Raw genomic sequence first — 13,759 nt, 5'->3', positions numbered from 1 at the left:
CAGCAGAGATGTTTGTACAGATTAAAATTCCATTGTTTCAGTGACAACTGCCACCATGGTGTTTGTTTTATTCTCTCTCACTCTTCTTTTCATTACTCCTCCCCTTTATTTGGACTTTTGTGCAACTCCACCTCTTGTGACTGTCAATCTGTAGTCAACTCCGCCTCCTGTGACAACCATTTTGTGGTTGGGCCCACCACCTTAGGTCAAAATTGTAAAGATGCCCACAGGGTCAAAAACATTAGGGACTGCTGATCTAAAGGTTATTTGAATTCTGATTTGTAATTTAATAGGGGCTGTAAAGAAAGTTTTTTCCATGCAGGTCACTCAGATCCTGGCACAGGATGGTCGGGTGGTCAAAGAGTTCCTTCTCCTCCTTTTTTCACCAGTAGGAAAACTGACCACCTGTAATCTGAATGGTAGTTTTCATCAGGAAAAACTGTATGTTATTTTACACTTTCTTCAGTGTCTCAAAAAGGCAATGGTGATTGATAAAATGTAGAAGTATTTATTTTTAATAGGTTAAACAAACACAAATTTCTTATTTGGGCGATACTCGCAAGTGCCACATATTTAATAAGGATTTCCTCCCTCACCAAGTTCAGTGGTAAGTGGATGGCACTGTCTTTTGACTTTAGCGCCCTCCCATAACTTCACGGCATTACTCACATCACACAGCACTTGAGGCTAGTGCTACAACAGCAACACGGAATACTAAAAGGCTACTTTCCAACCTTTCTATACTGAGCTAAGATCAATTTACAGGTAAACTCTGAAGACATAATTCATATGGTGACAGCATTAATCTGGTTTAAGGAGGATTAGACATGTTCTTCTATACCAGCTAAATGGGGCTTGACAGACTGACAGCAAAAATCCTCTGGCAAAAGCACCTTAGAAAGAATGTGGACTCTTCTAAGGCCAAATCTTTACCCTGATCTTAACAATGGAAAAAAATATATGTTTTAGAAATCCTTGTATGTCTTGAGAAGGAGCACTTTATCAGCTTGGACTACAAATCAAGGAGAATCACCTTCTAATTTAGTGCACCTAGAAATGTACCAACACAACACAAAAAATTCAGATTACATTTCTACATCCAGAATATATTACATGATTTTGGTTATCTAGATGTAATGCAGTTGTTAAAAAGAATGAACTGAGTGAGGAAATGGAAAGTGGGTTCATATACTATGAATCCTCTTTCCTACTGGTTCTAGGGTGGAACAATCTCCACTAATAGGATAATAAAGCTAACATATTTTGGTAACTTCAAGTGCTTCTTCTCAATTTCCCAAACGGGTCCAGTAACAAACTCTGCTCCACCATGCACACACACAAACCTCTCACCATTAAAACACAGAAATGGAACTTGTAATGTTACGCATGGCAGGATCCCTGCCTTATGCCTTGGCACACTGTACTCCTTAACCAATAGCGCAGCACGACAGTCTAGACTTGGGAGCAAGCTAGACACAGAACAGACCAAGTCACTCTGGCAGGGCAATGTCAGAGCAGACTCCATCTTAGGAACCAGGACAAGCCCAGGCTTGTTCTCAGCTACTGGTTTGGAAATCCAGGTGCCTCCATGCCCTACTCTCGACCCCCCCCCCACTGTACTACTGATAAAGTGATTTGGTTCTAGCCAGGATGCCCCAGGGACCTTGGGCATATCTCTTGGTCTCTTACCTTAAGCCTATCTGCCAGGGGAATCTCTTCCTCAAACCCTTACAGATACACAGTAGCCATCCGGCTTAAGCCCATTAACGCTTTGTCTAGAGCCATTAACACACATCTCCGGTCTGGCAAGGATATGCAGTGACCCTTGGAAGACCCCATCACCTGCATACTGCATGTACACCCACGTGCACCCCTCATGTCCACACACACACTGCCCACGCCCCAGTCCTAGGTCCCCTCCCCTTTGGGACCCCATAAAACTAGTGGCCCGAGACCGTCACTTTGAGTTTTTCCACCTTGGGACCCTTGGAAAGCTCCCTTCACACAGGACGTGTTGCTGCTCTCTTGCTTCTCTACTCGACGGAAGGTAACTATACTGAACCTCTTTTCCCCACTCTATTATTTTCTCTATCCGACTGTATGTTAGTGTGTTAGTGTATTTTATGCTTTTTATTATTTTTTTTCTTACTTTAATAAAGACTTATTTTTGCAACATATTAACTAGACCACCTTGAGTCCTTTCACGGGTTTAATCTACCTTGTATACATAGGTAACGATCCGATAAATGCTAAGTTACCCCTCTCTCGCAGCATTTTGGGCTAATATTCCCCACAAGCTCAAAGATACATGTTTTAGGACACGTGTTCACGCAATTTGGGTAACAGTAAAGGACAAGACGATGAATTCATCTGGACTTAATTGAAGCCTAGGTTTCCTGTCTCATTATCAATGTGGATTTCTCCATCCCTACTACCTCTCTGCATAGCACACCTAATCTAATCACACCTGTTATTGTCATTTGCCTGCTAATGTCATTTAGCATCTGAAATCACTCCACTTTCCAATATACAGAACAGATGGAACTCTCAGACCATTTCCGCACAAGGAATTTGTCCCTGCCCAGCCTCTCATTGCTTGCAGGTTTTAATGCTGCTTCGTCATGATATCGGCAGCAATCTGTCACTCTCCAGTGGTTGGCCTGAGCCATCCCTGTTGTCTCCCGATGAGGGAATGCAGGAGAACCCGCTTCCCTTTCTTGTTGCAGTGCACAATGAGGTGCAAACAGGGGCAAGCCTATCTGAAAGATAAAATGCAAGACCGTCTCGCTGGTGTTTTGCCCACCCTCGCACTTGCCCTCCCCTCTCCATTTTCAGATCACTACTTTTTTTTTTAAATGGTGCAGTCCATGTTGTTACGAGACTGCAAAGTGATGTGCCCATGTGTCTGGAAATAAAATGTACTGTCATGTTCTTTTCAGCATGCACAGTAATGTGGTCAGCCTATCAGAAATCTACCCGAACATAAACATTATACAAAGAATCCCAAAAAGAAATATTTAGAAATGTTTTATTGTTGTGGTGTGATCCTGCAGCAACACGGAAGTAAATTATTATTATTTAAAAAATAAATTTCAGGACTTGGGGGGGGGGTTGAGTCTCCAAAACCACTGCCATGAGGGAACTGGTGGCTTGCATTGATTGGCAACCCAAGGAGTGTGGGGGGGGGAACCTGCGGGTTGTCCACTCCATCTTTTCCGTCACCTCATCAAGAAGGCAAAAGTTGCGAGAAGGTGGTGGAATATTGTGGGAGGGATCTCTCATCAGGAAGTGGCCAAATGTGTGGTTTATAAACATGTGTTTGCAAGCAGGAGGTGGTGCACATTTTCTGCCTCCGTGTGGAAATGGTCACAGTCTAGCTGTATCTGAAGAAGTGAGCATGTATGAAGGCGCATTCACTTTCACAAATTTTATTAGTCTTTAAATTGCTACTGGATTTTTGCTTCTTTGGGCCCTTGATGGCTTGGGCCCTTGATGAGCACTTTAATCATTAGAATTTTACAGCAAGAAGTCAGCCTTATAAAATAATATTGCGAGTAAAAGTAATTTCTGAACTGCCCTTTCCATTTTTTTTCTCTCCCTTAATGTACTGATCCAAAATTAATCAATTAAGTTTCAATGTTTTAATGCATCAGTCTTTCAAGGACACTAATGGATGGCTGAGATAATTGACTATTAATAAACAAAAGCTACCATCCATTGTTAGATAAAAAGGCTATATTTAATATTTTTGTTTTTATTCATTACAATAATTCACGGAAGTGAAAATTGCTTTTTTTAAAAAGTGCCCTTCAATTAAGGTTGCCACAGTCTTTCTTTTTTTCTTTCCTGGTCCTTCCCCAACGCTTTTCAAAGCAACCAGACACCAAATTAGCAGATGACATGCAAATTAATAATGATTTGCTTAATTGCTGGATGTCACACAACAGCAGAACCACTGTGAAAAAACAGGCAACTGTACCAGTAATCTTCACTTTACTTTCAGTCTCAGGCTCCACAATTGAAACCTGCATCTGTCAATGAAAATTCATTCTACTGATCAATTAAAGCCTTGGGCAATGAATCTGCTGACCATGCTCCATACTCCTCTTCCACAGCTCCGTAGAAAGTAAAGATTCCCCATCTGAAAGGCCTGCAACACACTAATCCCCTTTCCACCTCCGAATGCTTGCATTCTCCTGCTTTGTAAAACAAGGCTGCCCTCTACTGACCGTGAACTCAGAAGTCACTTGACTGTGGGACTGATAATGCAAAGACCTATTTGGGAAAATAAGGTAGCAATGGCCCTTTTCTACACATGCAAAGTAGTAGTAAGAATTATCACTTTACAAATGAAGTACTTAAAGACTGTGAACAACAGCAATGGTTTATTTTGAACTGCATCTCACCTGTTCATAATACCGGATATTGTTTTCAGCCACATCGCCAAAAGCTGTCTTCATATCAAGGCGCATACTCTCTTTCCATCTATCCCAGTCGGCCTGCAGTGCATTATTGGCACACTCCACTTTGTCTTCAAGTTTCCCAATCTCTTCTGAGAGCTAAACAAAAATCAGATCTGTTTGAGAAGCCAGGGATGGAGTGGTCAAGTTTTGCTGGAACCAAACCAATGGTGTTTTCCACAATGCAGTCTAGAAGCTCTTTTCTGAATCAGTGGTCTTCCATGGAAGTCTTATGCCACTGAGCTTTCAAGATCTCTGAGAAATTCTCCAGTTGTGGAGAAGCTTCTCTAGCGTGTTTGTCCCTACCCACATGACTTGCCACTGGTTCCTTAATTATTACAGGACTGCTCATGAAAAAGAAGAGAAGCACCAAGAATGCAAAAAGTAGCTCTGCATTTAAAGAAGCGGCCTTGCCAACTGGACTGGAGAAAAATCTCCTTTCCCTTTAACAGAGGTGAAATGTGATATTGTTTTCTGGGGGATATTATTCACCATGGCACGAAAACTTTTCCCTACCCATCTTGACACATTAAGCCTTTATTAAAGGGACAGGACATTTTTCTCAAGGCCAGCTGACACACTGATTACAAGGCTGGTGTATTTTAACAAAGTAAGGGTCATGTTCTAGCACCCAGAAGCTATCATTTTCTTATGGCCTGGCATTTTGCTGGCCCGCCCAAGCAGTATACAGGTGCACACTAATGTGTTCTAGATCATACTCTTGAGGTTGTGCAAAGATGAGGTTTTACACTGTTCTTCTGGCAGGGCCCTGAGTCTTTAATGGATACATGACAGCCTGAACTGTGGCAAGTGAAGCCTCTCCCAGTATGACAAATAAGCAATAGGAAAAGTGAAGCACTTGATCAATTTCTGCCTTTCCCATAGCCTTAGAAAGTTCAGGCACCTTGACACATGCACACATAAAATATGACAACCAGTTACCACAGCAATTTCCTTTTGTTTCCTTACTTTCATAGGGAAAAAACAGGGGGTGGGGGTGGTGTCTCCTCAGATTCCTGTTTACAGCCATGTAGTTCAACTAGATGTAATCAAGTACAATGCCCTTGCTACGTTGATAGAAGGAATTCTGGCAGGTGAAGCTTACCACGTCATAGAATTACACAGACTAGACACAAGCCAGCATATGCTATGAGATATACTTCAGGTCCGATGTTGACTGCAAAGTTGCTCTCTCTCTTTTTCTCCTCATGCTGCATTAAGAGTCATGAACTCTATGGAACAACCAACCAAGGTCCCATTCAAGGACCACATACTGTAGCCTTTTATTAGTACTAATGATACGTTTGCCAATCCATCTCTCTGGCAAGAATGCTCCTCACAATGAATTCCAGCTCCTGCCACTCACTGTCAGCAAAATTTCTGCCCATCAGCTTTTAAAAGAAAGTTAAACTGGGCAGTTTGCATGGAGCTCATTAAGACTTATGAAGCGGCTGCTCAAAGGGAAGAATGCAGAACAAAGCCAGGCTCTGTTTTGCACCACAACAACGAGAGCTGAGTCTCGAGCTTAAATTTAATTATGAATTTTAGAGTTTTAAAACCTATTTATTAAAATATCCATTCTTCACAATCTGTATCTCAAAAAAGCTATTCCTCCTTATGGTAAGAGATGTGTGGATGGATCAGGAAATCCTTGGCTTGAATTTTGCTTTTGTTCCAAACGTACTAAATCGCCTTAAGTAAGCATCATGGTGGTAGATACAAGATTAGGGCCAATTTGCACATCCCAAAAGTTCTAGGGTTGTTGACCGATGATATGAGGAGGAATGTGAATCAGATGTTTTTGGGGAGCTTTGGACTCACACATGTCTTCAGACTTGGTGTATCTCAGTGGGGGTGTTTTGTAGGGGAGGGCCATAGATGTTATTAAGTCATTGGCCCCAACCAAAGGCTTGGTGGAAGAGCTCTGTCTTGCAGGCCTGGCAGAACTGTGTCAGCTCCAATAAACAGAGATATTTTCAACCTGATCCTATCAGTGATGTTTGGAGCTTTTTAGGCTAGGAAGATCACATCTGCTTTGGACAATGAATGACAGTTTGTTTATTAACACGTTTGTTTATTAACTCGTAAGTTCTTACACTTTCTTCAGTACCCCCACCCCATAGGTCATCTATATGTGTCCATAATGTACAGTAAAACAAAGGATTGACAAATGGATGTAACATTTAATACAGAAGACTCATCAGCTGAAAGACCCAGAGCTGGTTCAGAGTCTTAAGGCAAGCAAACCCCTGCAATCTAATCAGTGACTCATAAATGTATGAGGTGGTCACACAAGAAAATTTAATTTTGAACAGAAGCCTTTTGTAGGAGGAACAGGAAACAGTGAAACCATAACCAAACACCAGGCTTGTGTAAGGGTATCTTGAGTTTACAATTACAACAGCTCTTCCTTGCTGTTGAGCTGTGGAGCATAAATGCTTCAAAACATGAAATTAAAAGGTCACCCGTTTTACATCAGCAGCTACACTGATGCACTCAAATTCTAAACAAATTAAGACCTCCAGGCTTGCAGAAACAGCAGTAGACCAATTTACATAACCATTAAAAAGATCCTTTTGAAGTCTTCTCTTTTAATTTGCATTCAGTCATAGTTCTTAAAATACAACTGAAGCTGCAATTGAAGTTTGGACTGGAATGTTTTGATTTCTTCTGTTACGAGCAAATGAAATGGCAAAGTGGTCATTAGCGTGCTAAATATTAGCTTGCTTGGCGGAGAATAATGGGGGATGTCAGCAGCCCAACCTACAGTTGGCTTGAGGGAATATTCAGGTAGGGATTCCCAATGAGAACATCTGGAATAAGCGGAAATTAAATATCGGACAGCTGCTAATTATGGTTTTAACTGTTTTAACAATTTGGTTTAATTTTAATGTGAACAATTTTTAATATGGATTGTAAATCTGTACTTTGTAATCAAATTGAATTTGACCATGATGTTCACCACCCTGAGCTGTTCTGGGAGGGCGGTATACAAGTTTAATGAGTAATAATAATTAAAACATACACCATTGGGAAGGCTATGTCAAAAGAAAGCTCCTGGGTCACCAAATGGACCAACAAAGAAACATCTTAAAAAGCAGAAAGCACAAATGACTCACAGAATATCAGTCTGTCCTCCATGCATTTCAGGTTGTCTGGTCTGAGAATGCAGAAAGGATTCTTGGGAGTTTGAGACCTTCTACCCATGTATATGACGCCCTGAACTTCCTGAATGTTTAAATCTGGGAGGCTGGAGGAGTGGGTTGAGTAGACAGTAAATGCCTCCTTGAGAGAAGGGTCAGTGCTGCATCTGCTCCTAAGAAAACTTACTATGGATCCAGGAGACAGGGATTCATATTATTATTATGTCCTTATTTTGATAATAGCTGCAGTACTCATGGCAGTCATAGATGAAAATGTCCAGTGGGCAGGGCAAGTGATTTGTTGAACTCCAGTGCTATAACAGCCTATTTGCATATGCAACAGTCCAACTGGTGCCGAATAAAGGGACATGGTTAAGACTCACCTATGGTGCTGAATGTGCCAAAGATTCCCACATGGCACAGGAGGGAGTTGCTTTTTCCTCAACCCACAGTGAGAACAGGATTTGTACTGTACAGAAAGGATAGGGATATGGGAGGGACTTGTTCATCTGCTTCAAGGATGGGAGAGAGGGCTCTGTTTTGCTGCACAGGTCTTAGCTAACTGCTGCTGGAACTGGGGTGGGCAGGATTGTATCCATGGATAGAATCTTACCATCCTGCTTTCAGCCTTCTGTGACAGAGGCTGTCTGCAAGTTGGTCCCTTAACCTCAGTCCACATGCTGAGAAAACAACATCTCAAACAGATTCTGCCTGACACCCAAAGAGATCTTACCACCAATACTGCCAAATCTGTCTAACTAGTAGAACATGAAAGAACTGGGCTAATGCTATATAGCGTCCTTTGTCTATTTTTTTTTTTAGAGCAGTGGTCCCCAACCTTTCTGAGGTTGGGGACCGGCAGGGCATTGGCGCGCGGGCCACGCCCACGCATCGGGCCGCGCCCGCAAGCCGTGCCCGTGCATCGGGCCGCGCCCGCGCATCGGGCCGCGCCCGCGAGCCGTGCATCGGGCCGCGCCCGCGAGCCGCTCGCACATCGGGCTGTGCCCGCACGGGCGCGGCCCGGCCCTGATTCCCTCTCCCTGCCCTCCTGCAGTAAGAAGCTTCCCGGGCCGCAAGCTTGCAGCCTGGGAAGTTTTTTACTGCGGGGGGGGGGCGGGGAGAGGGAGCCGCGGCCCGGCGCCATGGCCTTCACGGCCCGGCACCGGGCCGCAGCCTGCAGGTTGGGAACCACTGTTTTAGAGAATCTTAAAAATTGGGAGACTCCGTAATTAATGCTTTTGAAAGCCTTCAACATTTTAATGTAGGGGATTGACCTGATTTTAATCCTTCTGGATAAAACATTTTTTTGTTTTTGGTATCTCTTGGTCAATCACTGTGAATAAATGATTGACTGACAGGAGGGTGTCCAGCCCATGGTTGAAGTTTGAGTCCAGTGGCACCTTTAAGACCAACAAAGTTTTATTCAAGACTAGTAGTAAAGCCCCAATGTGTGTTATAATACAAAGGGCGCTAGCTCATGGTTTAGTGTGACTTTTGTGCCTCACTTGGACACTGGCAACCCTTTGAGAAGGTCTCTTTGTGCACAACAGTACTGAGCCAAGTTAGGTTCAAGCACACCTAGGACATGCGGAATTCCAGAACATAAACCTACACCCATCAGGAAACCTTACCTCCTCTCTACAAAGTTTTCTTGACCTGATATAGACTGAGGTGACTGTGGAAGCATTATACCCTTTTGAGGCACCAGTTTCAAACTTCAAGGAATATTTCTAACCCACACATTCCTCACCTCAGTCAGAGGCTGTTAAGGGCTCCCTTCACAGCAGGCCTGAAGGAAGGGGGTGCGGAATCCTGAGCAAGAGCAGCAATTGACCCTTAGGGGGAAGATTCCACCAATTGGAGGCTTCGGAACCTTCAGCATTTTGTCAGGGTGTATGGTCATGATTTTATGTATATAGATATAAACTATTGAATGCAAACATACTTCTTCAGATATAATGGAACAGAATTTCAGAGAAAGGGTGATGGCAGTGTTGGTGGGTTACTTGCCAGAAAGGCTTAGCTGGAGTTCAGATGCATAATTAACTGGGAAATTATAGCTGAGACAGGACTGAGGCAGTTATCTGAATCTTGTGAATGGCCCTCAATCACTATACAAGTACAAGAATTAACAAACAGAAGCTTGAATTCAGTGGTAACCCCAAATATTAATTCTTATTGCAAAGATGAACTGAGAGGCTAGTATGTACAATTGTATACTTACACGTGAAACAGGTTTCCTTAAATGTTACATATAGGTAGGGTTAATAAGAATGAAGATGGATTATGAATAAAACTTTGCTGGTCTTAAAGGTGCCACTGAACTCAAACTTTATTCTGTGGTTTCAGGCCAGCTGGAGTCAGTCCATGCATGTGAAACAGGGAGAGCCTGAGCTCTCTAACATTCATTTACTTTTGGCAGGGGGGCTGAAGGGTGGTGGTGGGATGTACAGCAGTGGACCGTTCCAGGTGTGCCTTAGGATGAGAGCAAACATTTGAGATCAGCTTTGTCTCTGAAGGAGTGCCAGGGTCGGGGGTCAGCTCTACATGAGAAGGAAGACAGAGTTCTAGGCCTGTCTCTGATCATGAGCTGATCTATAAAAGTGATTCTTGGGAACAGGGCAGACTAGTGAGATTAGAATCACTATGTGTGAGAAGGCCAAGGGGAAACCTGCCTGTTCCTAACCTGCCTGTTCCTAAGGAAAGGCCTTGGGAGATAACTCACTGAATAAGCACCATTTGGAGGTACTTTATTGCTGAAAGGATCTGTGATTTTAATGAGTTTACATCCACTTCAAACCTTACCAAAGCTGCAATTAGAGCATAGGTAAACAAGTGCCTCAGCTAGGCTGTCCCCTGTCTGTGTTTGAAAGCCAAGGCCTGCTGAAGTGGGCAAGCAGCTATCATAAGTTAAACAAGCCGCTTTAGTTGTTCTCTTTTACTCTTGCCTCAGAGGTTGCTGTGTCCCGCTGTAACTCAAATAAAATTACTTCACAACAGCAAATCCTTGCACTATAAAGCGCCGGGATTTCATTGTGCACAATATCATTGGCATATGCAGTCTGCTGCCTTAGGAATGCCATTTGTATTTTAACAAAATTTGAGTCCCGTGGCACTTTTGAGACCAACAAAGATTTATTCAAGGCATGAGCTTTCGTGTGCAGGCACACTTCCTCAGACAATGGAACAGGGATCATAAGAGTACAGATATAAGGAGAAATTAAATTAGTAACCAATTAGCAAACAGTGCCACAACATCCTAAATATGGAGTCTGATAAATCTTTGTTGATCTTAAAGGTACCACTGGACTCAAATTTTGTTGTCCTACTTCAGACCAACATGGCCTTGAATCTATTTGTATGTTAAACTCCCTCATTCCTACAGATCTGATTTCCTACTGAGCACAACAAAAAGCTGTCCACTGAGAATATTTGATACTGGAAGAATATATTATGTCATAAGTAAGCAACATTATTTCATGTCACTTGTATTTTAGTCACCATGGCTGCAACTATCAATTTTGTAACACCAAAATGATGTTGGTAGAGGCCAAGCTACATCAGAACACAGGAAGATATCTGAATGTTTGGCAGTTACCATGACAAATTACTTTGCACAGGTTATACCTGTCTATTTTCTACATGCAAAGAATTTTGTAGGTTTAGAATGTTCTGATATAAAACACCCCTTCCAATCTTCTGAACCCCAGGGAAACCATGCCACAACTGTTTTCCTGAATGTGATGCTCAGTCAAGTCCACATTAACTCTAGTCAAAGCAAAAACAAAACAAAACAAAAAAACAATGGTGTGTTGGGAATTTTAATTTAAAATTAAGCATCACAGGGGAGCTGTAAAGCATCCATCTTACATAATAAAAATATAACAATAATATTTAAATTAATTAGACTAGGATTGCTATGCAGAAGAAAATAATGGCAGACCATCACTGCTCATCTTTTGCCTTGAAAACCCTTCAAGGGGTTGCAACTTGGAATTGCTTAATTTCTAGTATAACAGACTTACCAGATCACTTTCTGCCTTTTTATTATATAAAGCTTCAACTTTGGAATCCAGTTCTGCTTGGATGAGATCCCTTCTTTTCAAGACTCCCTGGAATGATAAGGCAGGAAATAGACTTAGGATGGACAGATCTATGCAGAGTTATATGAAAAAAAACTGTCAGAAAAGTTTAATAACAACATTAACATTAATTATTATTTATTTTTAACCCGCCCTTCCCTAAAGGCTCATGGCAGGTCACACACACACACACACACACAGAATCACATAATAATAATTGCTATATTAAAACATTCTATAGTCAAATTAGTTCCATCTACCTCTAATTGCCCAGTTGGGGGGGGGGGGTGGTACAGATGTCAAACATGGTGAGGCTTAGCTGATACCAGAGGCCAGAATTTTGGTATCATTTATGGCTTCAACTGAAGGCTTAGAGGAACAGCTCTGTTTTAGAGGTCCCATGGAACTGCCCCAAACCCCACAAGGCTCTGATCTCTCCAGAGGGAACACTCTACCAGGTTCCTTTGGGGGACATAAGGGAGGAGGCGGTCTTGCAGGTATGAAGGTCCCAGACAATTTAGGGTTTTATATAGGTCACAATGAGCACCTTGAACATTATCTGGTCTTCAATCTGGAGCTAGTGCTGCTGGAAGAGAAGAGGTCAAATATGTGCTCTCCACTGAGTCCCAGTAAGGACACTTGGTCCTGTATTCTGGACCAGTCGAAGTTTCTAGAGCAGTTTCAAGGGCACTTCTGTGTAGAGTGAGTTGCAGTAGTCCAGTCTGTGAAAGCTTCCAAAATGTATGTCAAAGCAGAGAAGTTTTCCCCTCATTCTCTCTTATGACTAGAACACATTACTGAAATGGACAGTCAGGAACAAAAGTACTTGTTCATATGAATTCCATTGTTAACACGCAATGACAGCCAATGGAAGCTTTTTAAAAAGGAAGCTTTTAAAAAAAAGTATTGGAAAATTCAAACCTACTCAGGTAGATATGTAAACAACAATAAGCCACAATAGCTAAACAGAATCTCCAGGCTCAGAGGCAGTTTGGTGAAGACAGAGGTGAAGAACAAGGAAGAGATACTCCCATCATGCCTTGTTTATGGGCTTCCAAGAAGGCCTGTGTCAGCCCAGAGATGCCAGCCCTCAGGTGAGACTGGAGATCCCCCAGACTTACAACTCATTCCCAGACTACAGAGATCAATTCCCCTGGACAAAAAGAATGTGTTGGAGGGTAGACCCTATGGGATTGCACCCCACTGAGGACCCTGTCCTACCCAGGCTCAATTTCCAAATCTCTATGAGTTTCTGAACCTGAATTTGGCAAACCCACCTCCCCATCCCCCACAAGTGCCTTTCAGCTTCAGTTTGAAACAAGATGCTGGATGAGACAGCTGTTGGATCCAATCCACCAAGGCCCAATTTGGTGGTCTATAAACAAATCATGTCCATCTCCCCTTCCCCTTCCTGTAACTAAAATACATACTGAGGCTTTATTTTCATGTTCTAATTATTTACTAAGATCACTTGCGAAGTGCTGGTTAGTCTGTGAAAATGAAACAGCTGAGGCTAATATTAGGGGACTGCTGTCCTCCACTCTCAAGAATACACAGCCACATAGAAGTTGAGGGACCAGAATGGACCAGAATGGAAAGAACACTTCAGATGTTGCATTAAGGCAAGGAGTAACTACTCCCCTGCAGATACCACATGTAGCCTAGTGATATGATAAGTTAAAGTTAGGGAGAAAGGAATACTTTAAATACTTCAGAACTACTAGTTTCCCAAGCCAATGTGCTGCTACTCCGCTAAGATTTCATTCCATGTATCTCAAATAATATAGAGACTACATAGGAGAACTGCAAGCATGTAGGAAGTATCAATCCCCTGTGGGCTTTGCTATGCCCATGTTACCCAGTCAGCACTGGATCAGGTTATGGAGAAACAGGAAGGCATATCACTTCAATATCAGTATATAGAAGAAGAGTTGGTTCTCATATGCTGCTTTTCTCTGCCCAAATGAGTCTCAAAGCAGCTTATGATAGCCTCTCCTTTCCTCTCCCCACAACAGACACCCTATGGGGTGAAGCTGAGAGAGCCCTGATATTACTATCCATCAGAACAGTTTTA

At 42.5% G+C, this 13,759-nt stretch overlaps 1 protein-coding gene across 1 annotated transcript in view; it reads right to left on the bottom strand.

Annotated features, from left to right (window-relative positions):
• The window catches only part of SNX7 (sorting nexin 7), a 53,046-nt gene that overhangs the window by 14,441 nt on the left and 24,846 nt on the right, over nucleotides 1–13,759 (bottom strand). The window contains exons 7-8 of the mRNA XM_077332986.1: nucleotides 11,629–11,715; nucleotides 4,407–4,559 (exon numbers count right to left, since the gene is read on the bottom strand). Of these exons, the coding sequence (XP_077189101.1) occupies nucleotides 4,407–4,559; nucleotides 11,629–11,715 (240 nt within the window). The remainder of the gene's footprint in view (nucleotides 1–4,406; nucleotides 4,560–11,628; nucleotides 11,716–13,759) is intronic.

Source organism: Paroedura picta, chromosome 4 (assembly GCF_049243985.1).
Source record: "Paroedura picta isolate Pp20150507F chromosome 4, Ppicta_v3.0, whole genome shotgun sequence".
Lineage (NCBI taxonomy): Eukaryota > Metazoa > Chordata > Lepidosauria > Squamata > Gekkonidae > Paroedura > Paroedura picta.
Note: the sequence above shows the minus strand (reverse complement) of the source record. Positions and strands in the feature narration are given on the sequence as shown.